Source organism: Orbicella franksi, chromosome 1, assembly GCF_964199315.1.
Source record: "Orbicella franksi chromosome 1, jaOrbFran1.1, whole genome shotgun sequence".
Lineage (NCBI taxonomy): Eukaryota > Metazoa > Cnidaria > Anthozoa > Scleractinia > Merulinidae > Orbicella > Orbicella franksi.
Genome location: NC_138145.1, coordinates 4,901,353 through 4,928,044, shown reverse-complemented (window position 1 = coordinate 4,928,044; position 26,692 = coordinate 4,901,353). Strand labels below are relative to the sequence as shown.

Here is a 26,692-nt window from a genome sequence, read left to right as displayed (position 1 = left end):
TCCTTACCTCTATATCCTTGTGGTAGTGCTTTGCGGGCGTGCTAGAACCTCCAGCCTCACTTCTAGGCGGCTCTAGAGTAGCTTCCCTCCTCAGTCTGTGCCTGCCGACAGAGAAAAACGCCAGACATTAGTGTCAGGAGGAGGCTTTCTTTGATTTCTTTCTTTGATTGAATGAAGGTTTCTTCCCCGAGGGGAAGTGGGCCGCACTCGGAGGTAGTGCTATACCGAGGCAACCCGTGGCTGGGACGAGGCAAGCCTCTTTTCCACAGCCCAGTTCCAAAAATCAGTTTAATATATGAGCTGCTCAATGAGCAGCGTATCAGATATTAAGCTGATAAGAACAGATTTTAAGTTTTGAAATGAGTTTATTCACAATAAACTACTTATGTACAAGATAAAAAGTGCAAGGCACGTGGGCTTGGCCCCTTACATATAGCTATGTATCAAAATAATTACTAAGAAATTACAAGAAATAATCGGAAAAATTCGGAAATGTTCATTGAATGTTCGGAAGTGTTCGTTAAATGTTCGCTATTCATTATGTTGTTACATATATATTAAGCTTAAGTGATCATATTTAAACTGGGAAATCGGAACGGTCGTAATTTGTCTAGGGTAACGTGATATTTAACTATATACAATATCCAAAATCCGGAGTTAGCCCCTGTATCGAGCCCGCAACACAATCCCCTAAGGGGGTCTCTGAGGAGACCAACCAAAATCCCCAACAAAGGAGCCTGTGAGCAGGGAACGACCGAAGCAGTCCGCGCACGGATTTTGAATATGTGGACATTACAAGAAAATACGGAACGAGGAATCAGAAATAACACACAGCGAAGACTCCCAAGCGGACGCAAAGTTCGAACTGGAAAGGCGAAAATGATCTAAAGAAATTCGCTTACGAATATCAGTTTTGATGTAGCGAATAATAGCTCGGGAATCTTCGTTTCCATTATGAAATGTGGATTTGTTTCGAAATTTCCAAATTCCGTAAAGAACGGTTTTGATGACAAATCTGGCCAAGCGTGTATTTCTAGGATCCACGCGTGGCCATTGAAAGAAGAAAACAAATAGACAATTAGGTAGAAAAGTCACACCAAGAAGAGAAGACAAAATAGGCGTGAAGTGTGTCCAAACAGACTTCACGCGAGCACAATTAAGGAAACAATGATCGATTGTTTCTTTTCGAGGGCAGGATGCGCAGCGGTCAGAGTTGATATAACCCCAGTTTTTCATGGAGTCACGAACCTTGACCGCTCGCAGAATAATCAGCCACAATAGATCATTTTTAAAATTCTCAGAAAAACCATCACGGACAAGAGACCAATGCCGATCCAAGTCAAAACCGATAGACAAGAAAGAAACCCAATAACGATGAATTACAGGCGAGGACGATTTTTCCATAAGAAGGGTAGAATAACATTTCTTCGAGGTAAAAACAAAATCAAGCCAGTCTTGGCAAGACAAAATCTTGCGAAGACTGTCTAAAATAGAAAGACAATTCGAGTAAAAGGGCGTCAAAAATTGTGCGCTCGGGGAGGAGTTATCCCGAAGAAAACTCCACTCCGATCGGAAAGAGGATAACTTAGCGCCGAAGAAATACTTAATAAGATAAAAAGACTTTGAATCGGCATTGGTACAATTAGAAATAATAGAAGCTAGTTTTAACGCATCTGCTTTAACCTTAAAATTAATTATACCTAACCCCCCCCTTAAAAAAGACTGATGACACGACTGTCGACTTACAGTTTCGATACGACACCCCCAAAGGAAAGGCCAGATTAAATTATTAACTTCAGTAACAACCCATTTAGGAACAGAAAGAATAGTAGCAAGATATAACAATTTACTAATACCTAACGTATTAACAATTAACGATTTACCAACTAAAGATAAAGAACGAGATTTCCATAAATTAAGATGATTTTCCAACTTTTTCAGTTTAGGCTGCCAATTGTCGGATTCAGAACTTTGTCCGAAGACCACTCCCAAGATTTTCATTTTAGACACCCACGTGAGGCCAAATGGTTGATCAGTGCGTGAGCGCCACGCACCCAACCACATGGCCTCCGTTTTGGAAACGTTGAGTTTAGCCCCAGATCCCCGCTCATAAATTTGAATTACTTTGAAAAGAACCTCAAGAGAACGAACAGATTTAACTAGACTAGTCGTGTCATCAGCGTAAACCCCTACTTTATATTGGGAACCTTTAGCACCAGGCAGGAGAAAGCCTTCGATTTCAGCGCACGAACGAATCTTGCACGTAAGAGTTTCAACGCAAAGAATATACAACATCGGAGAAAGGGAATCCCCCTGGCGGACCCCGCGAGATAAAGGAATCGGCTTCGTAAGCCATTCATTAACAATCACACGCATATTAGCACCATTATAAAAAGTATTGATCCAATTGCAAAAACAAGGACCAAAGCCAAAACGAATTAAAAGATTTTGTAAAAAGGTACGGTTAACACGATCGAAGGCCTTCTCCTGGTCAAGACTTACTAAAATGCCAGTTTCATCAGTACGATCGATATAATCTAAAATGTCCCTGAGAGCATGAAGATTTGAAGAAATTTTTCGTCCGGGAACAGAACATGTTTGGTCAGGATCGACAATGAATTGCAGAACTTTAGAAAGGCGAACAGAAATAGCTTTAGAGCAAATTTTATAGTCAACATTGAGGAGGGAAATCGGCCTCCAATTTTTAAGAGATTTCCGATCACCTTTTTTAAAAATCACGCGAGTATTACTCGTTTTCATGGAGTCACACATCTCGCCAGCTTCGAAACACGCATTATAAACAAGAATTAAATGAGGCGATAGAACATCCCAGAACTTTCGATAGAATTCAACGGTTAGACCGTCGGGCCCGGGAGATTTGTTTGTATTCATGTTTTTAACAGCAAAAGAAATTTCATCAATTGTCATTGCACCTTCGCACAATGACGATTGATCAGGCGAAAGCTGGCGAGAAAGAGAAGACAAAAGATCGTTTTGGAAATTCAAATCGATGGGTTCTTCAGAAAACAAGGAGGAATAGAAATCAACATGTGCTTGCTCAATCTCTTCTTGAGAAGAAACTTCGGCACCGGACGAGTCATAGATGGATGACATGTGGCTCTTTTGAGCGTTAGACGATTGTAGTTGGAAAAAATAACGAGTAGGACGCTCACCGTCTTCAAGCCATTCAGCGCGACTACGAATTAAAATTCCTTCAGTTTCCTTAATGTAAATGGCCTTTAGACGGCATTCAACGTCATGAATTGAGTCAAGAACAGAATTGTCACCGTCAACCAAGCGTTGACGAAGACCGATTAATTTATTCGTTAGAAAAACACGATCACGACATAATCGACGCCGTTTTTGGCGGGAAAAAGAAATCGATTCCTCCTTGATGGAAACTTTCAAGAACTCCCACCAATCTTGAGGAGAGGCAAAAGAAGCGAAATAAGAAACGTGACTTTGAATTAAACTACGAATATTATCGCAAAAACTTTTATCATCAAGAAGCGAATTATTAAATTTCCATACCCCTGGGCCACGTTTAATGGCATCAGGGATTTGGAAAACAAAAGAAACGAAATCGTGATCGGAAAGCGGGCAAGGTGAGATTTCACATTGACAGTCGGATGTAAACAAGTCTTTGGAAACAAAGAACTTGTCCAAACGGCTGGCAATTGAATAGTCATGATTGAACCAAGTGAATTCGCGCGCGCGGGGATGTAATTTACGCCACGCATCAACCAAAATAAAATCAGATTTCAAAGAGCTACATTCGTTGCCGACAGAAACATTACCGCCGAATTTATCAAGCACGTTATCATAACAATTAAAGTCGCCCCCGATCACAAGAGCAGAAGCTGGAATAAAAAATTCATGAAGAGATTCAAAAAAAGATTTTCGATCAGTAAGATTGGTGGGAGCGTAAATGTTAACAAAATTAATATCAACACCGTCAACCCTGACCAAAATACTAATTAGACGCCCATTAGAGTCCTTTTTCCAAGATACAATCTCATCAGAAAACTTAGCGGAAATTAATAGAGCAACACCGCCTTGTTTGCCAATTGCGGGGGACCAGAAGCTACGCCCTAGCCATCTACGGGAAAGAGCCCTAATGTTTACTTCAGAGCTAACTAGTGTTTCTTGAACAAAACAAATGTCGCAGTCGGACTTCTCGACGAGATCAAAAAGGAGATTATTATTAAGGGGATTCCCCAAACCCCTCGCATTAATGGTTAGGACTTTGAAGGTATCTTAGAAAAAGGACAAAAACATATATAAGTTAATCTTTATGTTTCCTGCCTTTCTTTTGCCTCCTTTTTTCTTTAGGGACAGCATCTGTTTGCGTATGAGCTTTGCGTTTGAGATCAGAGACAGAGACAGTTTCCATCGGCGAAGAAGGGGAAGCAGAACGTGGTTTACCAGAGACTAGAGAAGGCGAAGTAGGTTTACGGCGAGCAGCAGCTGCTAGAGCCTCAGGGACCGGAGCAGGAGTACGACGGGAAATTCGTGGACGGGCAGAACTGGTGGAAGGATTGACAGACGGAGGGTTGGCAGGCGGAGGATTGGCAGGCGGAGGATTAGCAGGCGAGGGCTCGGACGGAGCGTCAAGAACAATGACATCGGGCTTGACAAGACCTTGTGAATCCAGAACGTGTTGGGACTGACTATCAGCAGGTGGAGGATTGACGACAGATGAAGCGTTAGCAGGTTGAGCGTTTGGCGGCGATTCAGATGGTGTGAATAGAACAGGGGTTTCAGCAGCGGATGGAGGAACAGAAGACGATGTACTAGCAGAAGGAGTAGCAGTAACAGCGGCGTCTGCAGGAGATGGTTGTTGAGCGTTGGAGGGCAGAGCGGCAGCCAAAGGGAGTTCTTCAACGACATCAACATAGGCGTCAGACAGGTCTGATTCATCGGCCCATGCAAAGGAGTCATCAGAGTGGGTCTTGAAAGAGGCATCAGTGACATCTGAGGCATCATCGTCATTATCAGAATCCTCGACATTCACTGGGGCGCACTCATCGGTATGTTCGCCAAAGACAACGGGAGAAACCCAGGAGTACCTACATCGGCTGCTGACATGGCCATCCCCCTTGCAAAAATGGCACAGGGGCGGGGCAGGACAAGAATTGGCTTCGTGACCGATGTTTTCACAATTAAAACACACTTTGTGCTCACAAGCGTTGCTGAAATGACCAGGTTGATTACATTTGCGGCAGGTAAGGGGCTGACCGGCGTATTTCAGAAAGACTTGGTATCTGCCAAAACGGAGGAAATTTGGGATGGGCCTAGTGATCCTTACACGATAGTGGCGCAGACCGTTGTAGATAGCAGGCGCATAATCAAATCTTCCACGGCGATAATGGACAACTTCACAGTAAGGTGCCAAGCGCTTTATAATGGCCCAATCACTTAATTCGAAGGGAGCGTCGTAAACGGTAAGAAATGTAAGCGGTCGGTCGATGTCCTGGATGGCGTAATTGTCGTTGTTAATCCAAATAGAGTTCAGGCCTACAAATTTTTCTTTAGCTGCCGAAGAATTAAAGGTCACAACAACTTCACCGTTCATTTTACGTTGCAAACACTGGATTTCGGCGGCATCAATATTTGCAGTTTTAAACGCGTCAAAAACAGAACGGGCAGATGTAGAGCGAGAAGGCGTAAACAAAGCAGATCGAGGGCGTTTCGGCATATCATTAGGCAGAAAGCGACGCCATGCTTGCGGGGCGTTGTCACCCGGACCAGCCGTTCTCGCCGCTCTAGAAGCATACGTATCACCGTCGACAGCATTAGAACAAGCCCCAGCATCTAAATTATTAGGTTGAGGCGGAGAATCGGTAGAAGAAACGTTATTCACTTCGACATTCGTATTGGCAGGTGAAACAACAGCAGAAGGGACGCCAACATTATTCACACCATTTCCTCCAGGGACAGCATCAACAGAACGTACCTCATTAGTGGACTCACTAGGGACATCACCATTAACAATACACGCATCAGATACTTCCATATTCATGTCATTCGATATTACCATACCACAATCCTCGCGATTTTCCATTTTTATAAGTATTGGCCGGCAAACTAAAAAATGCCACAAACAATCCCAAAAGCAGGATCGCAGCCAAAAGGCCGAGAAGCGATACCGGACCTTCCCTCCCCTAGGAGGGTGGTCCAGGGTTTCCCCCTTTGAGATATGGTGGTCAATATGCTGTCGCCGAGGGGCCTGGAGCCGACTGTAGGCCGACGCCATGGAGCAAGTTGCCGTCGTAGACGCACTTGTTCTACAACACAAGTCCACAAAAATCAGCAGCAAAGTTGATAACGTGCCTCCAGGGGTGAGTGAGATCAAACACCTTTTTGCCCTCCAAAACGAGGCAACATGTTAAAGACCTGTAATGACTCCGTTACTAAGATAGCGCTACAGACACAGGCAGAAAAAAACGGCTACGTTATCAACATTCGCTCTCCACGTGCATACAACTTGCAGAGAAGTCAAGAAATGCCTGCTAAAAGATTGCTGGTTGCTATTATTGCTTTGCTTTTGCTTTGGTGGCTCGTTTAAAAGACTAAATTTTCAGCCCTTTCTCTTGTCTACGACCATACCACAGGGAAAGCACCGGTTCTCGTCCGATCACCGAAGTTAAGCCCTGTCGGGCGGGGTTAGTACTTGGATGGGTGACCGCCTGGGAATACCCCGTGTTGTAGACTTTTCATTTTCTCGGCCGTTTTATTTTGCATATGTTCATTTTTTCTTTCTTTTACTACCACCTTTGGCTATTCCAGTGGCTGGAAAGCACAAATAACTTTTTACACATTTCAGGAGACTCAAAAGATAGCTAGAAAACATGAAAAGTACCCTTAAAATGATCGCGGGATAAATTAGAATCGAAGTCTCGCGCGCTAACGTTCGCGTGCGAAACGGTTATTTATGACATCAAATTGGCGTGTGTGACATCAAATAATTCGAAGCAAAATGATATTCTGCCTTGCCGAACGGTTTTCAAGCAGCTAAAAGTGCGGAAAACTACGCCAATTCCCAAAGAAATGCGCCCGATCAACAACGGCAAAGCAAACAACACACGCGAGCCGTTGCATATTAACGGTCGACACGAATTCGAGCCGTCAAAACAATTCTATTCATGACTTGACTTGGAGAATGACGGAGGCTCGGACCGTTGTCTAGTTTAGTCAACGAACCACCAACACAACAATCGTAAGGTAGAAATCAACTCACGGTTTGGCCAGCACTTCTCCTGTTACTTTCCTTGTCCTTTGCTCTTTCCATACTGTAAGTCGACGAACGTTACTTCGAGGACAAACTTGGCGGGGATCGAGTCAATGATTGACCGCCTGCCGAAACAAACGCAAATCGGAAAAGCCACCTTCTTCAGTTCAGTACAACATGGATGCATGACAACACGAGTTCCAGCGCACTCGCCTTTTCAGTTGCAGCTGGAAATCCTTGCCTTGCTTGACACGTTCCTTCGTTGTTCACTGTGCCCAGTCGTCCAGCCCGGCCCGGCCAACTGACGAACAAAGCAAAGCGTCAATCATTAACCATCCACCATTCACAGGGCCAACACTTGCACTTTTTCGGGGGCGAGCGCGAACGCAGGCCCCCACTACCAGAAATTATACGCTCGAGTTACCCACATTTGGGGTAATCGCAAGGGTCAACCCGATCGAAGTGCAATGAAAGGGCCTCGCCTTGAGAGGACTGCCTCCTTGATCACAGTACCTCCCGCGTCAGGTAAGTATGAAAATTCTTGACGCGGGGGCCGTCAAAGGCAAACCTCCTTACCTCTATATCCTTGTGGTAGTGCTTTGCGGGCGTGCTAGAACCTCCAGCCTCACTTCTAGGCGGCTCTAGAGTAGCTTCCCTCCTCAGTCTGTGCCTGCCGACAGAGAAAAACGCCAGACATTAGTGTCAGGAGGAGGCTTTCTTTGATTTCTTTCTTTGATTGAATGAAGGTTTCTTCCCCGAGGGGAAGTGGGCCGCACTCGGAGGTAGTGCTATACCGAGGCAACCCGTGGCTGGGACGAGGCAAGCCTCTTTTCCACAGCCCAGTTCCAAAAATCAGTTTAATATATGAGCTGCTCAATGAGCAGCGTATCAGATATTAAGCTGATAAGAACAGATTTTTTTTTTTTTTGTAGAAAAATGCACTTTATTTACAGATAAAAACGAAGGTTACAATGCTGCTCAGGAAGAATAATCGTAGCTATCTAACCCACAGATACAAAAACAAATTCCCTAAGGTAGTCCTTGAGGATACATCTCAAGCAAAGTCCACAACGATAGAGTCCTTGATCATGAAGCAGAGGGAGCAAACAGCGCACAGACTAACTAAAAGGCTAATCCGGAGTAAGCAACCATCTAACTAACACAAAACAAGTTCCCTAGGGGTAGTCCCTGAGGGAAGTTACCAAACAAAGACCACAACAATAGAGCCCTTGATTGTAAAGTAAGTCGCAGAGATAAACTATAATTATACCTCTAGATGAAAATTTGGGCGGAATTCGCATTGATGCGGCAAAACCCAGGAACCTCCCACAAAACGGAAAAAGCAGCGACGGGGAGGCGGTAGTGATCAAGTTTGATTCTACTGATGATATCCTGGGACGCGTATTTGATAATGGCATTTGACTCGTCATACCGGTTACGAAAGGTGGAGGCATTACGGAAAGTCCAGATCGCATAAAGAATCGATTTGATCAAAAACAGAGCAACTGCGTTCCTCCTCCTGTGGTTGGAAGACCACCGGAAGAAGAAAACAGTAGCCACAGACGCGCGGAAGGTAGTCTGGGTTAAAAGGGAGAGAACAGGTACAAAATGCGCCCATACACGCTTAACTCTGGAACAATTAAGAAAGCAGTGATCGATAGTTTCTTTTCTATTGCAGAAGGCACAGCGATCGGAATCGATGTACCCCCATCGTTTTAAAGAGTCCCTCACCTTGACCGCACGAAGGGTAATGGCCCAGGAAAGATCGTTCTTAAAATTCTCAGATACTGGGTCACGTACTTTGGGCCAAAAGTCAGAAAGACACAGACCAGGGCCCAAAACCATAGACCAAGTACAAGGAAGCAAGGGAGGTGAGGAAGTCCGCTTTAACAGGTGAGTATAAAAAACCTTGGTAGTAAGGGGAGAGTTACTCTTAACTAGACTATCGAATTCCCTTAAATGCTTCAGACAATTCTCATAAAAACCGGTAAGTCTAGATGCGCTAGGAGATAGGTTATCGCGCAAGAAGCGCCACTCCGCCTTAAGAGAGGCCAAGGGCCTCCCGATGAAATATTTACATAAGAAGAAGCTAGAGTCTTCACGCAGGCCAATGGTGGAAATAACGGAAGTGAGGCGAAGTGCAATGCACTTTAACTCTAAATTAGTAACATTTAAGCCCCCGGAGAGGGCTGGAAGGTAACATGTGTTACGACTCACTGTTTCAATTTTTGAACCCCATATGAAAGGCCATATGAGGGAGTTCACCCGCGAGAAGACCCAGCTCGGCGGCTTTAACACTTTAGCGAGATAGAAAAATTTGCTTAAGCCCAAGACGTTAACTATTAAGCTTTTCCCTACAAGCGACAAGGAGCGTGACTTCCACAGACCAATCGATTTCTCTAGCTTATTGATCTTAGGTTGCCAATTGTCTTGTTCAACAGGGACAGTGGCGAAGATGACGCCCAAAATTTTCATTTTTCGCACCCAGGTAAGGCCGAGGGGCGCGTCAGGGCGATCGCGCCACGCACCAAGCCACATAGCTTCCGTCTTGGACTTATTCAGTTTGGCACCAGAGCCCTTCTCGTAGATCGAGATTATATCGAAGAGGCGAACAAGCGAGTTATAATCCTTAACAAGGGAGGTAGTGTCATCGGCATATTGCCGGACTTTAAATTGTCTACCCTTTGCGCCTGGGAGGAGAAAGCCTCTGATGCCACTACAAAGTCTTATTTGGCACGCAAGAGCCTCTACGCACAAGATGTAGAGAAGGGGGGAGAGAGAATCACCCTGTCTCACCCCGCGCATCAACATAATAGGCCTAGAGAGCCAGCCATTTAAGATTATACGCATATTGGCGCCTAAGTAAAAAGTACTAATCCATCTACAGAAATCAGAGCCGAAGCCGAAGCGATCAAGCAATTCCATTAAGAACATCCTATTGACCCGATCGAAGGCCTTTTCTTGGTCGAGGCTAACTAAAATTCCAGTCTCATCCGTTTGAGTAATATACTCAAAGGTATCGCGCAACAAAACCAAGTTATTAGAAATTGTGCGCCCAGGGACTGAACAGGTTTGATCTGGGTCGATGATAGAATCCAAAACTTTGGCCAGACGTAAAGTGATCGCCTTTGAACAGATCTTATAATCGACATTCAACAAAGAAATCGGGCGCCAGTTCTTCAAATCCTTAATATTACCGCGTTTCTTAAAAATTAACCGCGTTATACTAAGTTTCATGGATTCCGCCAATTCTCCGTCAGCAAAGCATTGATTGATAACCTTCAAAAGAAGGGGACCAAGAAGATCCCAAAATTTTAGATAAAATTCAACCGAGAAGCCGTCGGAGCCAGGTGCTTTGTTAAAATTCATGGTCTTAAGGGAGGCAGTAAGCTCAGCGAGGGTGACTGCACCCTCACACACATGGCGATCAGAATCGGAAAGGAAGCTATTAATCCCATTCAGCAAAGTCTCTTTGCATTCGGGATCAATTGGCTCAGCGGAAAAGAGATTAGTGTAAAAATCAAAATGCGCTTGTTCAATTGCCTCACGCGTAAATACTTCAGTCCCGCTCGGGTCTAAGATTGACTTAACATCATTTTTTTCCAAACGCTCTCTTTCTAATTTAAAGAAAAAGCGCGTCGGCTTTTCGCCTTCCTCAAGCCATTGCGCCCGGCTTCTGGTCTTGGCGCCCTCAAGAGAGCGATTAACCAGGGCAGCAAGATGTGACTCAATAGCTAGAATTTCTGAGGAAACAGAAATGTCACCTTGAGCGAGCCTACGTTTCAGGCCAATTAAACGATTAGTCAAAACAACCCGGTCGCGACTGAGCTCTCTACGCTTGGATTTTGCAAACAAACGGATGTCAGCTTTGAGAGAGACCTTAAAAAAGTCCCACCAGGATTTAACAGAACCGAAAGCTGACAGACACGAGGATAAATCGGAAATACGCTCAGACAAATACTGACAAAAGATTTCATCAGAAAGCAGAGAATTATTGAATTTCCAAAGACCTGGCCCACGAGGGGCAGAATCGGCGCAATCAAAAGAGAGGTTAACATAGTCATGATCCGAGAGACAACAAGGTGTAATATCGCATTTTTCGGCGAAATCAACCAATCTGGAGGACAAAAGAAATTTGTCTAAGCGGCCGCCTATTGTGAAATCGGCATTAAACCATGACATTTCACGTTGTTTGCGATGATGTTTACGCCAAATATCAACAAGTTTAAAGGAAGACCGAAAATCAGAAAGGTAGCTCGCGATAGAGATATTGCCGCCGAATTTATCCAGATCACTTTCATAACAATTGAAATCACCACCCAAGATCAAACCGTCCGCAGGGATAAAAAATTCGTGCAAATTCGCAAAAAAGGCCTTACGCTCGGTTAAATTAGTCGGAGCATAAATATTAATTAAATTAATGCGTAACTGCGAAGTTTCAATAAGTACACTTAAAACACGCCCTGATGAGTCTTTTAACCAAGATAAAATTTTGCCGTCAAAACTATTATGAATCAAAATTCCAACACCGCCTTGTTTCCCGACAGCCGGAGACCAAAAACTCTGGCCCGGCCAACGGGAAACAACGCCATTAATAGATTTTTCCTCAGAAAGCAAAGTTTCCTGAAGAAAACAAAGATCGAAGAGGAGACGAAAAATTAAACTCTCCTTACGAGCATTAAAGCCGCGTATATTAATAGACGTTACGTTGAAAATTAAGACTTAAATAACTATTAACAATGTTCCATTTCCAAGATTAATGTTTACCCTTCTTTGGGCCAGCCTTCTTTGCCCTCAGCTCCTGCTTCCGCTTCAAGGAGGTGTAAGCAAGAGTGTCCATATCTTCGGGTTCAGAGCGATCATGCGGGGGAGGAGGAGGAGGGGGGTCCACTGAAGTAGATTTTCTCCCGGAACTGGGTAAAGATGGTCTGGTTGGTTTGCGACCCAGCGCTTCCAAGGCCGCCGGCAAGGGGGCAGGTTTACGCCGTGAAGACTGAACACTCTTGGATGACTTCGCAGGTACCAGAGAGGCATCAGGAGAAGGTGAGGCTTGCGCAGGACCATCAGGGGGGACAGGGGGGACAAGGGGGACGCTATTCATTGAGACATCAAGAGGAGAGTTGTCAGGAGGCTGGACATCTACAGCAGGCTGAGTCAAATCAGGGTTCATCGCATCGACATCGGGGCTCTCAGCAGGAGAAGGAGAAATCTGCGGACCAGGGGGGTTGGGGGCCAAACCTTGTTCCCGCATCCGATTAGCGATTTGCTCCCAGATGAAACCCTGACTATCTAAGAGGTGCTCATCCGAGGATAAAACCGAGGGTTGGCAAGAAGAAACATCAGCCGGAGAAGGGTCAGGGTTATCAGTGTCCTGCGGGGAAGCACGATCTCGCGAGAGGTTATCAAGCGGGACGCTATCACCCACAGGAGACCCAGAAGAATCGCCCGCGGGTATTTCTTCAACGACGACTTCGGCGACATTGTCAGCGGCGTTTCCAGTGGCATTATGAGTGGCATTTTCAGTTGAGCTGGGGCCAGGGACCTGGGGAGGCGGCGGGGCCTGGTACCAGGAGTATGGACAACGGCGGGCAAAATGTTCAGTACTTTTGCAAATACAACAACGAATCTCTTCCTCACAATCACGCGATACATGGCCAAGCTCTTCACAATTAAAACAAACGGTATTTTGACATTCATTAGCAAAATGTCCCGCACGATTACAGCGGCGGCAGGTGTGTTGTTGTCCATCATGTGAGAGACGCACGAGGAACTTACCGAAGCGTAAATAGCTAGGAATAGGATTTTTCACACGCACGCGGTAGTGACGGATCCCATTGTAGACGTGTGAGTTCGAGAACTTTCCACGCCTCGCCGAAAAAACAGTGCAAAATTTAGCCAAGCGCAGTTTGAGAGCATCGTCGGACAACTCATGAGGAGCATCATAGATGTTTAAATACGTTAGGGGCATGTCCTCGTCGTTGATGGCAGAGGTGGAGTCGCGAAAACGAATGGAAACACAGCTCACAAACTTATTTTTGGTCTCTTCGTCGATAAAGGTAATTAACATATCACGAGAAGGGCGGCGTTGTAAACAAACAACCGATTCTCGCGGGATTCCCATTTCTCCCAGCTTATCGAAAACAGATTTTGAGTCCACAAAATGTCCAGCAGAAAAATAAGCCGTACACGGTCTACCAGGAGTAATGTTATCGATACCAAAGTTAGCACGCTCAAAGTCAGTTAAATGGCGACCACGCCCAAGGTAACTCGCAGCTTGAGAGCCAGGCGCGTTTCGAACCAGCGAAGATGAATTTTCTCGTTGTAAGATATCGGCATAAGTCCACACATTTGAATCATCGTCACTCAGTAACAAAGTGTCTCCAGATTGATTAGATATTGTTTCCACATCTACATTTTTTCCATGATCAGAAAATGACATAATAAAAGGAGGATCAAGATAACTTACGCAGCCAAAAGAGGCCGGGCTTTGCGCCCACTGATCAGCAGGAAAACCAAAACTTCGGAACTCCCACCAAAGAACAGATCGCAGCCAAAAGGCCGAGAAGCGATACCGGACCTTCCCTCCCCTAGGAGGGTGGTCCAGGGTTTCCCCCTTTGAGATATGGTGGTCAATATGCTGTCGCCGAGGGGCCTGGAGCCGACTGTAGGCCGACGCCATGGAGCAAGTTGCCGTCGTAGACGCACTTGTTCTACAACACAAGTCCACAAAAATCAGCAGCAAAGTTGATAACGTGCCTCCAGGGGTGAGTGAGATCAAACACCTTTTTGCCCTCCAAAACGAGGCAACATGTTAAAGACCTGTAATGACTCCGTTACTAAGATAGCGCTACAGACACAGGCAGAAAAAAAACGGCTACGTTATCAACATTCGCTCTCCACGTGCATACAACTTGCAGAGAAGTCAAGAAATGCCTGCTAAAAGATTGCTGGTTGCTATTATTGCTTTGCTTTTGCTTTGGTGGCTCGTTTAAAAGACTAAATTTTCAGCCCTTTCTCTTGTCTACGACCATACCACAGGGAAAGCACCGGTTCTCGTCCGATCACCGAAGTTAAGCCCTGTCGGGCGGGGTTAGTACTTGGATGGGTGACCGCCTGGGAATACCCCGTGTTGTAGACTTTTCATTTTCTCGGCCGTTTTATTTTGCATATGTTCATTTTTTCTTTCTTTTACTACCACCTTTGGCTATTCCAGTGGCTGGAAAGCACAAATAACTTTTTACACATTTCAGGAGACTCAAAAGATAGCTAGAAAACATGAAAAGTACCCTTAAAATGATCGCGGGATAAATTAGAATCGAAGTCTCGCGCGCTAACGTTCGCGTGCGAAACGGTTATTTATGACATCAAATTGGCGTGTGTGACATCAAATAATTCGAAGCAAAATGATATTCTGCCTTGCCGAACGGTTTTCAAGCAGCTAAAAGTGCGGAAAACTACGCCAATTCCCAAAGAAATGCGCCCGATCAACAACGGCAAAGCAAACAACACACGCGAGCCGTTGCATATTAACGGTCGACACGAATTCGAGCCGTCAAAACAATTCTATTCATGACTTGACTTGGAGAATGACGGAGGCTCGGACCGTTGTCTAGTTTAGTCAACGAACCACCAACACAACAATCGTAAGGTAGAAATCAACTCACGGTTTGGCCAGCACTTCTCCTGTTACTTTCCTTGTCCTTTGCTCTTTCCATACTGTAAGTCGACGAACGTTACTTCGAGGACAAACTTGGCGGGGATCGAGTCAATGATTGACCGCCTGCCGAAACAAACGCAAATCGGAAAAGCCACCTTCTTCAGTTCAGTACAACATGGATGCATGACAACACGAGTTCCAGCGCACTCGCCTTTTCAGTTGCAGCTGGAAATCCTTGCCTTGCTTGACACGTTCCTTCGTTGTTCACTGTGCCCAGTCGTCCAGCCCGGCCCGGCCAACTGACGAACAAAGCAAAGCGTCAATCATTAACCATCCACCATTCACAGGGCCAACACTTGCACTTTTTCGGGGGCGAGCGCGAACGCAGGCCCCCACTACCAGAAATTATACGCTCGAGTTACCCACATTTGGGGTAATCGCAAGGGTCAACCCGATCGAAGTGCAATGAAAGGGCCTCGCCTTGAGAGGACTGCCTCCTTGATCACAGTACCTCCCGCGTCAGGTAAGTATGAAAATTCTTGACGCGGGGGCCGTCAAAGGCAAACCTCCTTACCTCTATATCCTTGTGGTAGTGCTTTGCGGGCGTGCTAGAACCTCCAGCCTCACTTCTAGGCGGCTCTAGAGTAGCTTCCCTCCTCAGTCTGTGCCTGCCGACAGAGAAAAACGCCAGACATTAGTGTCAGGAGGAGGCTTTCTTTGATTTCTTTCTTTGATTGAATGAAGGTTTCTTCCCCGAGGGGAAGTGGGCCGCACTCGGAGGTAGTGCTATACCGAGGCAACCCGTGGCTGGGACGAGGCAAGCCTCTTTTCCACAGCCCAGTTCCAAAAATCAGTTTAATATATGAGCTGCTCAATGAGCAGCGTATCAGATATTAAGCTGATAAGAACAGATACTACACTTGATCTTAGCCAAAAGGCCGAGAAGCGATACCGGACCTTCCCTCCCCTAGGAGGGTGGTCCAGGGTTTCCCCCTTTGAGATATGGTGGTCAATATGCTGTCGCCGAGGGGCCTGGAGCCGACTGTAGGCCGACGCCATGGAGCAAGTTGCCGTCGTAGACGCACTTGTTCTACAACACAAGTCCACAAAAATCAGCAGCAAAGTTGATAACGTGCCTCCAGGGGTGAGTGAGATCAAACACCTTTTTGCCCTCCAAAACGAGGCAACATGTTAAAGACCTGTAATGACTCCGTTACTAAGATAGCGCTACAGACACAGGCAGAAAAAAAACGGCTACGTTATCAACATTCGCTCTCCACGTGCATACAACTTGCAGAGAAGTCAAGAAATGCCTGCTAAAAGATTGCTGGTTGCTATTATTGCTTTGCTTTTGCTTTGGTGGCTCGTTTAAAAGACTAAATTTTCAGCCCTTTCTCTTGTCTACGACCATACCACAGGGAAAGCACCGGTTCTCGTCCGATCACCGAAGTTAAGCCCTGTCGGGCGGGGTTAGTACTTGGATGGGTGACCGCCTGGGAATACCCCGTGTTGTAGACTTTTCATTTTCTCGGCCGTTTTATTTTGCATATGTTCATTTTTTCTTTCTTTTACTACCACCTTTGGCTATTCCAGTGGCTGGAAAGCACAAATAACTTTTTACACATTTCAGGAGACTCAAAAGATAGCTAGAAAACATGAAAAGTACCCTTAAAATGATCGCGGGATAAATTAGAATCGAAGTCTCGCGCGCTAACGTTCGCGTGCGAAACGGTTATTTATGACATCAAATTGGCGTGTGTGACATCAAATAATTCGAAGCAAAATGATATTCTGCCTTGCCGAACGGTTTTCAAGCAGCTAAAAGTGCGGAAAACTACGCCAATTCCCAAAGAAATGCGCCCGATCAACAACGGCAAAGCAAACAACACACGCGAGCCGTTGCATATTAACGGTCGACACGAATTCGAGCCGTCAAAACAATTCTATTCATGACTTGACTTGGAGAATGACGGAGGCTCGGACCGTTGTCTAGTTTAGTCAACGAACCACCAACACAACAATCGTAAGGTAGAAATCAACTCACGGTTTGGCCAGCACTTCTCCTGTTACTTTCCTTGTCCTTTGCTCTTTCCATACTGTAAGTCGACGAACGTTACTTCGAGGACAAACTTGGCGGGGATCGAGTCAATGATTGACCGCCTGCCGAAACAAACGCAAATCGGAAAAGCCACCTTCTTCAGTTCAGTACAACATGGATGCATGACAACACGAGTTCCAGCGCACTCGCCTTTTCAGTTGCAGCTGGAAATCCTTGCCTTGCTTGACACGTTCCTTCGTTGTTCACTGTGCCCAGTCGTCCAGCCCGGCCCGGCCAACTGACGAACAAAGCAAAGCGTCAATCATTAACCATCCACCATTCACAGGGCCAACACTTGCACTTTTTCGGGGGCGAGCGCGAACGCAGGCCCCCACTACCAGAAATTATACGCTCGAGTTACCCACATTTGGGGTAATCGCAAGGGTCAACCCGATCGAAGTGCAATGAAAGGGCCTCGCCTTGAGAGGACTGCCTCCTTGATCACAGTACCTCCCGCGTCAGGTAAGTATGAAAATTCTTGACGCGGGGGCCGTCAAAGGCAAACCTCCTTACCTCTATATCCTTGTGGTAGTGCTTTGCGGGCGTGCTAGAACCTCCAGCCTCACTTCTAGGCGGCTCTAGAGTAGCTTCCCTCCTCAGTCTGTGCCTGCCGACAGAGAAAAACGCCAGACATTAGTGTCAGGAGGAGGCTTTCTTTGATTTCTTTCTTTGATTGAATGAAGGTTTCTTCCCCGAGGGGAAGTGGGCCGCACTCGGAGGTAGTGCTATACCGAGGCAACCCGTGGCTGGGACGAGGCAAGCCTCTTTTCCACAGCCCAGTTCCAAAAATCAGTTTAATATATGAGCTGCTCAATGAGCAGCGTATCAGATATTAAGCTGATAAGAACAGATACTACACTTGATCTTAGCCAAAAGGCCGAGAAGCGATACCGGACCTTCCCTCCCCTAGGAGGGTGGTCCAGGGTTTCCCCCTTTGAGATATGGTGGTCAATATGCTGTCGCCGAGGGGCCTGGAGCCGACTGTAGGCCGACGCCATGGAGCAAGTTGCCGTCGTAGACGCACTTGTTCTACAACACAAGTCCACAAAAATCAGCAGCAAAGTTGATAACGTGCCTCCAGGGGTGAGTGAGATCAAACACCTTTTTGCCCTCCAAAACGAGGCAACATGTTAAAGACCTGTAATGACTCCGTTACTAAGATAGCGCTACAGACACAGGCAGAAAAAAAACGGCTACGTTATCAACATTCGCTCTCCACGTGCATACAACTTGCAGAGAAGTCAAGAAATGCCTGCTAAAAGATTGCTGGTTGCTATTATTGCTTTGCTTTTGCTTTGGTGGCTCGTTTAAAAGACTAAATTTTCAGCCCTTTCTCTTGTCTACGACCATACCACAGGGAAAGCACCGGTTCTCGTCCGATCACCGAAGTTAAGCCCTGTCGGGCGGGGTTAGTACTTGGATGGGTGACCGCCTGGGAATACCCCGTGTTGTAGACTTTTCATTTTCTCGGCCGTTTTATTTTGCATATGTTCATTTTTTCTTTCTTTTACTACCACCTTTGGCTATTCCAGTGGCTGGAAAGCACAAATAACTTTTTACACATTTCAGGAGACTCAAAAGATAGCTAGAAAACATGAAAAGTACCCTTAAAATGATCGCGGGATAAATTAGAATCGAAGTCTCGCGCGCTAACGTTCGCGTGCGAAACGGTTATTTATGACATCAAATTGGCGTGTGTGACATCAAATAATTCGAAGCAAAATGATATTCTGCCTTGCCGAACGGTTTTCAAGCAGCTAAAAGTGCGGAAAACTACGCCAATTCCCAAAGAAATGCGCCCGATCAACAACGGCAAAGCAAACAACACACGCGAGCCGTTGCATATTAACGGTCGACACGAATTCGAGCCGTCAAAACAATTCTATTCATGACTTGACTTGGAGAATGACGGAGGCTCGGACCGTTGTCTAGTTTAGTCAACGAACCACCAACACAACAATCGTAAGGTAGAAATCAACTCACGGTTTGGCCAGCACTTCTCCTGTTACTTTCCTTGTCCTTTGCTCTTTCCATACTGTAAGTCGACGAACGTTACTTCGAGGACAAACTTGGCGGGGATCGAGTCAATGATTGACCGCCTGCCGAAACAAACGCAAATCGGAAAAGCCACCTTCTTCAGTTCAGTACAACATGGATGCATGACAACACGAGTTCCAGCGCACTCGCCTTTTCAGTTGCAGCTGGAAATCCTTGCCTTGCTTGACACGTTCCTTCGTTGTTCACTGTGCCCAGTCGTCCAGCCCGGCCCGGCCAACTGACGAACAAAGCAAAGCGTCAATCATTAACCATCCACCATTCACAGGGCCAACACTTGCACTTTTTCGGGGGCGAGCGCGAACGCAGGCCCCCACTACCAGAAATTATACGCTCGAGTTACCCACATTTGGGGTAATCGCAAGGGTCAACCCGATCGAAGTGCAATGAAAGGGCCTCGCCTTGAGAGGACTGCCTCCTTGATCACAGTACCTCCCGCGTCAGGTAAGTATGAAAATTCTTGACGCGGGGGCCGTCAAAGGCAAACCTCCTTACCTCTATATCCTTGTGGTAGTGCTTTGCGGGCGTGCTAGAACCTCCAGCCTCACTTCTAGGCGGCTCTAGAGTAGCTTCCCTCCTCAGTCTGTGCCTGCCGACAGAGAAAAACGCCAGACATTAGTGTCAGGAGGAGGCTTTCTTTGATTTCTTTCTTTGATTGAATGAAGGTTTCTTCCCCGAGGGGAAGTGGGCCGCACTCGGAGGTAGTGCTATACCGAGGCAACCCGTGGCTGGGACGAGGCAAGCCTCTTTTCCACAGCCCAGTTCCAAAAATCAGTTTAATATATGAGCTGCTCAATGAGCAGCGTATCAGATATTAAGCTGATAAGAACAGATTTTTTTTTTTTTGTAGAAAAATGCACTTTATTTACAGATAAAAACGAAGGTTACAATGCTGCTCAGGAAGAATAATCGTAGCTATCTAACCCACAGATACAACAACAAATTCCCTAAGGTAGTCCTTGAGGATACATCTCAAGCAAAGTCCACAACGATAGAGTCCTTGATCATGAAGCAGAGGGAGCAAACAGCGCACAGACTAACTAAAAGGCTAATCCGGAGTAAGCAACCATCTAACTAACACAAAACAAGTTCCCTAGGGGTAGTCCCTGAGGGAAGTTACCAAACAAAGACCACAACAATAGAGCCCTTGATTGTAAAGTAAGTCGCAGAGATAAACTATAATTATACCTCTAGATGAAAATTTGGGCGGAATTCGCATTGATGCGGCAAAACCCAGGAACCTCCCACAAAACGGAAAAAGCAGCGACGGGGAGGCGGTAGTGATCAAGTTTGATTCTACTGATGATATCCTGGGACGCGTATTTGATAATGGCATTTGACTCGTCATACCGGTTACGAAAGGTGGAGGCATTACGGAAAGTCCAGATCGCATAAAGAATCGATTTGATCAAAAACAGAGCAACTGCGTTCCTCCTCCTGTGGTTGGAAGACCACCGGAAGAAGAAAACAGTAGCCACAGACGCGCGGAAGGTAGTCTGGGTTAAAAGGGAGAGAACAGGTACAAAATGCGCCCATACACGCTTAACTCTGGAACAATTAAGAAAGCAGTGATCGATAGTTTCTTTTCTATTGCAGAAGGCACAGCGATCGGAATCGATGTACCCCCATCGTTTTAAAGAGTCCCTCACCTTGACCGCACGAAGGGTAATGGCCCAGGAAAGATCGTTCTTAAAATTCTCAGATACTGGGTCACGTACTTTGGGCCAAAAGTCAGAAAGACACAGACCAGGGCCCAAAACCATAGACCAAGTACAAGGAAGCAAGGGAGGTGAGGAAGTCCGCTTTAACAGGTGAGTATAAAAAACCTTGGTAGTAAGGGGAGAGTTACTCTTAACTAGACTATCGAATTCCCTTAAATGCTTCAGACAATTCTCATAAAAACCGGTAAGTCTAGATGCGCTAGGAGATAGGTTATCGCGCAAGAAGCGCCACTCCGCCTTAAGAGAGGCCAAGGGCCTCCCGATGAAATATTTACATAAGAAGAAGCTAGAGTCTTCACGCAGGCCAATGGTGGAAATAACGGAAGTGAGGCGAAGTGCAATGCACTTTAACTCTAAATTAGTAACATTTAAGCCCCCGGAGAGGGCTGGAAGGTAACATGTGTTACGACTCACTGTTTCAATTTTTGAACCCCATATGAAAGGCCATATGAGGGAGTTCACCCGCGAGAAGACCCAGCTCGGCGGCTTTAACACTTTAGCGAGATAGAAAAATTTGCTTAAGCCCAAGACGTTAACTATTAAGCTTTTCCCTACAAGCGACAAGGAGCGTGACTTCCACAGACCAATCGATTTCTCTAGCTTATTGATCTTAGGTTGCCAATTGTCTTGTTCAACAGGGACAGTGGCGAAGATGACGCCCAAAATTTTCATTTTTCGCACCCAGGTAAGGCCGAGGGGCGCGTCAGGGCGATCGCGCCACGCACCAAGCCACATAGCTTCCGTCTTGGACTTATTCAGTTTGGCACCAGAGCCCTTCTCGTAGATCGAGATTATATCGAAGAGGCGAACAAGCGAGTTATAATCCTTAACAAGGGAGGTAGTGTCATCGGCATATTGCCGGACTTTAAATTGTCTACCCTTTGCGCCTGGGAGGAGAAAGCCTCTGATGCCACTACAAAGTCTTATTTGGCACGCAAGAGCCTCTACGCACAAGATGTAGAGAAGGGGGGAGAGAGAATCACCCTGTCTCACCCCGCGCATCAACATAATAGGCCTAGAGAGCCAGCCATTTAAGATTATACGCATATTGGCGCCTAAGTAAAAAGTACTAATCCATCTACAGAAATCAGAGCCGAAGCCGAAGCGATCAAGCAATTCCATTAAGAACATCCTATTGACCCGATCGAAGGCCTTTTCTTGGTCGAGGCTAACTAAAATTCCAGTCTCATCCGTTTGAGTAATATACTCAAAGGTATCGCGCAACAAAACCAAGTTATTAGAAATTGTGCGCCCAGGGACTGAACAGGTTTGATCTGGGTCGATGATAGAATCCAAAACTTTGGCCAGACGTAAAGTGATCGCCTTTGAACAGATCTTATAATCGACATTCAACAAAGAAATCGGGCGCCAATTCTTCAAATCCTTAATATTACCGCGTTTCTTAAAAATTAACCGCGTTATACTAAGTTTCATGGATTCCGCCAATTCTCCGTCAGCAAAGCATTGATTGATAACCTTCAAAAGAAGGGGACCAAGAAGATCCCAAAATTTTAGATAAAATTCAACCGAGAAGCCGTCGGAGCCAGGTGCTTTGTTAAAATTCATGGTCTTAAGGGAGGCAGTAAGCTCAGCGAGGGTGACTGCACCCTCACACACATGGCGATCAGAATCGGAAAGGAAGCTATTAATCCCATTCAGCAAAGTCTCTTTGCATTCGGGATCAATTGGCTCAGCGGAAAAGAGATTAGTGTAAAAATCAAAATGCGCTTGTTCAATTGCCTCACGCGTAAATACTTCAGTCCCGCTCGGGTCTAAGATTGACTTAACATCATTTTTTTCCAAACGCTCTCTTTCTAATTTAAAGAAAAAGCGCGTCGGCTTTTCGCCTTCCTCAAGCCATTGCGCCCGGCTTCTGGTCTTGGCGCCCTCAAGAGAGCGATTAACCAGGGCAGCAAGATGTGACTCAATAGCTAGAATTTCTGAGGAAACAGAAATGTCACCTTGAGCGAGCCTACGTTTCAGGCCAATTAAACGATTAGTCAAAACAACCCGGTCGCGACTGAGCTCTCTACGCTTGGATTTTGCAAACAAACGGATGTCAGCTTTGAGAGAGACCTTAAAAAAGTCCCACCAGGATTTAACAGAACCGAAAGCTGACAGACACGAGGATAAATCGGAAATACGCTCAGACAAATACTGACAAAAGATTTCATCAGAAAGCAGAGAATTATTGAATTTCCAAAGACCTGGCCCACGAGGGGCAGAATCGGCGCAATCAAAAGAGAGGTTAACATAGTCATGATCCGAGAGACAACAAGGTGTAATATCGCATTTTTCGGCGAAATCAACCAATCTGGAGGACAAAAGAAATTTGTCTAAGCGGCCGCCTATTGTGAAATCGGCATTAAACCATGACATTTCACGTTGTTTGCGATGATGTTTACGCCAAATATCAACAAGTTTAAAGGAAGACCGAAAATCAGAAAGGTAGCTCGCGATAGAGATATTGCCGCCGAATTTATCCAGATCACTTTCATAACAATTGAAATCACCACCCAAGATCAAACCGTCCGCAGGGATAAAAAATTCGTGCAAATTCGCAAAAAAGGCCTTACGCTCGGTTAAATTAGTCGGAGCATAAATATTAATTAAATTAATGCGTAACTGCGAAGTTTCAATAAGTACACTTAAAACACGCCCTGATGAGTCTTTTAACCAAGATAAAATTTTGCCGTCAAAACTATTATGAATCAAAATTCCAACACCGCCTTGTTTCCCGACAGCCGGAGACCAAAAACTCTGGCCTGGCCAACGGGAAATAACGCCATTAATAGATTTTTCCTCAGAAAGCAAAGTTTCCTGAAGAAAACAAAGATCGAAGAGGAGACGAAAAATTAAACTCTCCTTACGAGCATTAAAGCCGCGTATATTAATAGACGTTACGTTGAAAATTAAGACTTAAATAACTATTAACAATGTTCCATTTCCAAGATTAATGTTTACCCTTCTTTGGGCCAGCCTTCTTTGCCCTCAGCTCCTGCTTCCGCTTCAAGGAGGTGTAAGCAAGAGTGTCCATATCTTCGGGTTCAGAGCGATCATGCGGGGGAGGAGGAGGAGGGGGGTCCACTGAAGTAGATTTTCTCCCGGAACTGGGTAAAGATGGTCTGGTTGGTTTGCGACCCAGCGCTTCCAAGGCCGCCGGCAAGGGGGCAGGTTTACGCCGTGAAGACTGAACACTCTTGGATGACTTCGCAGGTACCAGAGAGGCATCAGGAGAAGGTGAGGCTTGCGCAGGACCATCAGGGGGGACAGGGGGGACAAGGGGGACGCTATTCATTGAGACATCAAGAGGAGAGTTGTCAGGAGGCTGGACATCTACAGCAGGCTGAGTCAAATCAGGGTTCATCGCATCGACATCGGGGCTCTCAGCAGGAGAAGGAGAAATCTGCGGACCAGGGGGGTTGGGGGCCAAACCTTGTTCCCGCATCCGATTAGCGATTTGCTCCCAGATGAAACCCTGACTATCTAAGAGGTGCTCATCCGAGGATAAAACCGAGGGTTGGCAAGAAGAAACATCAGCCGGAGAAGGGTCAGGGTTATCAGTGTCCTGCGGGGAAGCACGATCTCGCGAGAGGTTATCAAGCGGGACGCTATCACCCACAGGAGACCCAGAAGAATCGCCCGCGGGTATTTCTTCAACGACGACTTCGGCGACATTGTCAGCGGCGTTTCCAGTGGCACTATGAGTGGCATTTTCAGTTGAGCTGGGGCCAGGGACCTGGGGAGGCGGCGGGGCCTGGTACCAGGAGTATGGACAACGGCGGGCAAAATGTTCTGTACTTTTGCAAATACAACAACGAATCTCTTCCTCACAATCACGCGATACATGGCCAAGCTCTTCACAATTAAAACAAACGGTATTTTGACATTCATTAGCAAAATGTCCCGCACGATTACAGCGGCGGCAGGTGTGTTGTTGTCCATCATGTGAGAGACGCACGAGGAACTTACCGAAGCGTAAATAGCTAGGAATAGGATTTTTCACACGCACGCGGTAGTGACGGATCCCATTGTAGACGTGTGAGTTCGAGAACTTTCCACGCCTCGCCGAAAAAACAGTGCAAAATTTAGCCAAGCGCAGTTTGAGAGCATCGTCGGACAACTCATGAGGAGCATCATAGATGTTTAAATACGTTAGGGGCATGTCCTCGTCGTTGATGGCAGAGGTGGAGTCGCGAAAACGAATGGAAACACAGCCCACAAACTTATTTTTGGTCTCTTCGTCGATAAAGGTAATTAACATATCACGAGAAGGGCGGCGTTGTAAACAAACAACCGATTCTCGCGGGATTCCCATTTCTCCCAGCTTATCGAAAACAGATTTTGAGTCCACAAAATGTCCAGCAGAAAAATAAGCCGTACACGGTCTACCAGGAGTAATGTTATCGATACCAAAGTTAGCACGCTCAAAGTCAGTTAAATGGCGACCACGCCCAAGGTAACTCGCAGCTTGAGAGCCAGGCGCGCTTCGAACCAGCGAAGATGAATTTTCTCGTTGTAAGATATCGGCATAAGTCCACACATTTGAATCATCGTCACTCAGTAACAAAGTGTCTCCAGATTGATTAGATATTGTTTCCACATCTACATTTTTTCCATGATCAGAAAATGACATAATAAAAGGAGGATCAAGATAACTTACGCAGCCAAAAGAGGCCGGGCTTTGCGCCCACTGATCAGCAGGAAAACCAAAACTTCGGAACTCCCACCAAAGAACAGATCGCAGCCAAAAGGCCGAGAAGCGATACCGGACCTTCCCTCCCCTAGGAGGGTGGTCCAGGGTTTCCCCCTTTGAGATATGGTGGTCAATATGCTGTCGCCGAGGGGCCTGGAGCCGACTGTAGGCCGACGCCATGGAGCAAGTTGCCGTCGTAGACGCACTTGTTCTACAACACAAGTCCACAAAAATCAGCAGCAAAGTTGATAACGTGCCTCCAGGGGTGAGTGAGATCAAACACCTTTTTGCCCTCCAAAACGAGGCAACATGTTAAAGACCTGTAATGACTCCGTTACTAAGATAGCGCTACAGACACAGGCAGAAAAAAAACGGCTACGTTATCAACATTCGCTCTCCACGTGCATACAACTTGCAGAGAAGTCAAGAAATGCCTGCTAAAAGATTGCTGGTTGCTATTATTGCTTTGCTTTTGCTTTGGTGGCTCGTTTAAAAGACTAAATTTTCAGCCCTTTCTCTTGTCTACGACCATACCACAGGGAAAGCACCGGTTCTCGTCCGATCACCGAAGTTAAGCCCTGTCGGGCGGGGTTAGTACTTGGATGGGTGACCGCCTGGGAATACCCCGTGTTGTAGACTTTTCATTTTCTCGGCCGTTTTATTTTGCATATGTTCATTTTTTCTTTCTTTTACTACCACCTTTGGCTATTCCAGTGGCTGGAAAGCACAAATAACTTTTTACACATTTCAGGAGACTCAAAAGATAGCTAGAAAACATGAAAAGTACCCTTAAAATGATCGCGGGATAAATTAGAATCGAAGTCTCGCGCGCTAACGTTCGCGTGCGAAACGGTTATTTATGACATCAAATTGGCGTGTGTGACATCAAATAATTCGAAGCAAAATGATATTCTGCCTTGCCGAACGGTTTTCAAGCAGCTAAAAGTGCGGAAAACTACGCCAATTCCCAAAGAAATGCGCCCGATCAACAACGGCAAAGCAAACAACACACGCGAGCCGTTGCATATTAACGGTCGACACGAATTCGAGCCGTCAAAACAATTCTATTCATGACTTGACTTGGAGAATGACGGAGGCTCGGACCGTTGTCTAGTTTAGTCAACGAACCACCAACACAACAATCGTAAGGTAGAAATCAACTCACGGTTTGGCCAGCACTTCTCCTGTTACTTTCCTTGTCCTTTGCTCTTTCCATACTGTAAGTCGACGAACG

General features: G+C 46.0%; 3 protein-coding genes, 12 non-coding genes and 2 pseudogenes across 15 annotated transcripts; 5 read left to right on the top strand and 12 right to left on the bottom strand.

The window, feature by feature from the left end:
• Nucleotides 1-191: 191 nt before the first annotated feature.
• LOC145466279 (U2 spliceosomal RNA) lies at nt 192-383 on the bottom strand. Its single transcript, XR_014041859.1, has one exon. It is a non-coding gene; the product is annotated as a U2 spliceosomal RNA (small nuclear RNA).
• LOC145486600 (uncharacterized) lies at nt 278-6,202 on the bottom strand. Its single transcript, XM_081465291.1, has one exon. The coding sequence runs from the start codon at nt 6,062-6,064 to the stop codon at nt 4,286-4,288; it is 1,779 nt and encodes a 592-aa protein (XP_081321417.1). The 5' UTR covers nt 6,065-6,202; the 3' UTR covers nt 278-4,285.
• Nucleotides 6,203-6,595: 393 nt separating this feature from the next.
• On the top strand, nt 6,596-6,714 carry LOC145465062 (5S ribosomal RNA). Its single transcript, XR_014041506.1, has one exon. It is a non-coding gene; the product is annotated as a 5S ribosomal RNA (ribosomal RNA).
• An 886-nt stretch (nt 6,715-7,600) lies between these two features.
• Nucleotides 7,601-7,764, bottom strand: LOC145465599 (U1 spliceosomal RNA). The gene has a single exon (XR_014041652.1). It is a non-coding gene; the product is annotated as a U1 spliceosomal RNA (small nuclear RNA).
• A 227-nt stretch (nt 7,765-7,991) lies between these two features.
• LOC145466320 (U2 spliceosomal RNA) lies at nt 7,992-8,169 on the bottom strand (annotated as a pseudogene).
• Nucleotides 8,170-11,837: 3,668 nt separating this feature from the next.
• On the bottom strand, nt 11,838-13,864 carry LOC145482734 (uncharacterized). The gene has a single exon (XM_081461377.1). It carries the CDS (start codon nt 13,668-13,670, stop codon nt 11,988-11,990), a length of 1,683 nt encoding a protein of 560 aa, XP_081317503.1. The 5' UTR covers nt 13,671-13,864; the 3' UTR covers nt 11,838-11,987.
• Nucleotides 13,865-14,250: 386 nt separating this feature from the next.
• LOC145465057 (5S ribosomal RNA) lies at nt 14,251-14,369 on the top strand. Its single transcript, XR_014041505.1, has one exon. It is a non-coding gene; the product is annotated as a 5S ribosomal RNA (ribosomal RNA).
• Nucleotides 14,370-15,255: 886 nt separating this feature from the next.
• On the bottom strand, nt 15,256-15,419 carry LOC145465593 (U1 spliceosomal RNA). The gene has a single exon (XR_014041651.1). It is a non-coding gene; the product is annotated as a U1 spliceosomal RNA (small nuclear RNA).
• A 227-nt stretch (nt 15,420-15,646) lies between these two features.
• On the bottom strand, nt 15,647-15,838 carry LOC145466166 (U2 spliceosomal RNA). The gene has a single exon (XR_014041830.1). It is a non-coding gene; the product is annotated as a U2 spliceosomal RNA (small nuclear RNA).
• Nucleotides 15,839-16,287: 449 nt separating this feature from the next.
• LOC145465049 (5S ribosomal RNA) lies at nt 16,288-16,406 on the top strand. The gene has a single exon (XR_014041502.1). It is a non-coding gene; the product is annotated as a 5S ribosomal RNA (ribosomal RNA).
• An 886-nt stretch (nt 16,407-17,292) lies between these two features.
• Nucleotides 17,293-17,456, bottom strand: LOC145465585 (U1 spliceosomal RNA). Its single transcript, XR_014041649.1, has one exon. It is a non-coding gene; the product is annotated as a U1 spliceosomal RNA (small nuclear RNA).
• A 227-nt stretch (nt 17,457-17,683) lies between these two features.
• Nucleotides 17,684-17,875, bottom strand: LOC145466159 (U2 spliceosomal RNA). The gene has a single exon (XR_014041829.1). It is a non-coding gene; the product is annotated as a U2 spliceosomal RNA (small nuclear RNA).
• A 449-nt stretch (nt 17,876-18,324) lies between these two features.
• Nucleotides 18,325-18,443, top strand: LOC145465041 (5S ribosomal RNA). The gene has a single exon (XR_014041500.1). It is a non-coding gene; the product is annotated as a 5S ribosomal RNA (ribosomal RNA).
• An 886-nt stretch (nt 18,444-19,329) lies between these two features.
• On the bottom strand, nt 19,330-19,493 carry LOC145465579 (U1 spliceosomal RNA). The gene has a single exon (XR_014041647.1). It is a non-coding gene; the product is annotated as a U1 spliceosomal RNA (small nuclear RNA).
• A 227-nt stretch (nt 19,494-19,720) lies between these two features.
• On the bottom strand, nt 19,721-19,902 carry LOC145466338 (U2 spliceosomal RNA; annotated as a pseudogene).
• Nucleotides 19,903-23,711: 3,809 nt separating this feature from the next.
• Nucleotides 23,712-25,592, bottom strand: LOC145486590 (uncharacterized). Its single transcript, XM_081465281.1, has one exon. The coding sequence runs from the start codon at nt 25,396-25,398 to the stop codon at nt 23,716-23,718; it is 1,683 nt and encodes a 560-aa protein (XP_081321407.1). The 5' UTR covers nt 25,399-25,592; the 3' UTR covers nt 23,712-23,715.
• Nucleotides 25,593-25,978: 386 nt separating this feature from the next.
• LOC145465034 (5S ribosomal RNA) lies at nt 25,979-26,097 on the top strand. The gene has a single exon (XR_014041499.1). It is a non-coding gene; the product is annotated as a 5S ribosomal RNA (ribosomal RNA).
• Nucleotides 26,098-26,692: the final 595 nt, after the last annotated feature.

Coding starts and splice junctions, on each gene's coding strand:
- LOC145486590 (XM_081465281.1), bottom strand. CDS start 25,398: ATGTCATTTTCTGATCATGGAAAAAATGTAGATGTGGAAACAATATCT.
- LOC145482734 (XM_081461377.1), bottom strand. CDS start 13,670: ATGTCATTTTCTGATCATGGAAAAAATGTAGATGTGGAAACAATATCT.
- LOC145486600 (XM_081465291.1), bottom strand. CDS start 6,064: ATGGAAAATCGCGAGGATTGTGGTATGGTAATATCGAATGACATGAAT.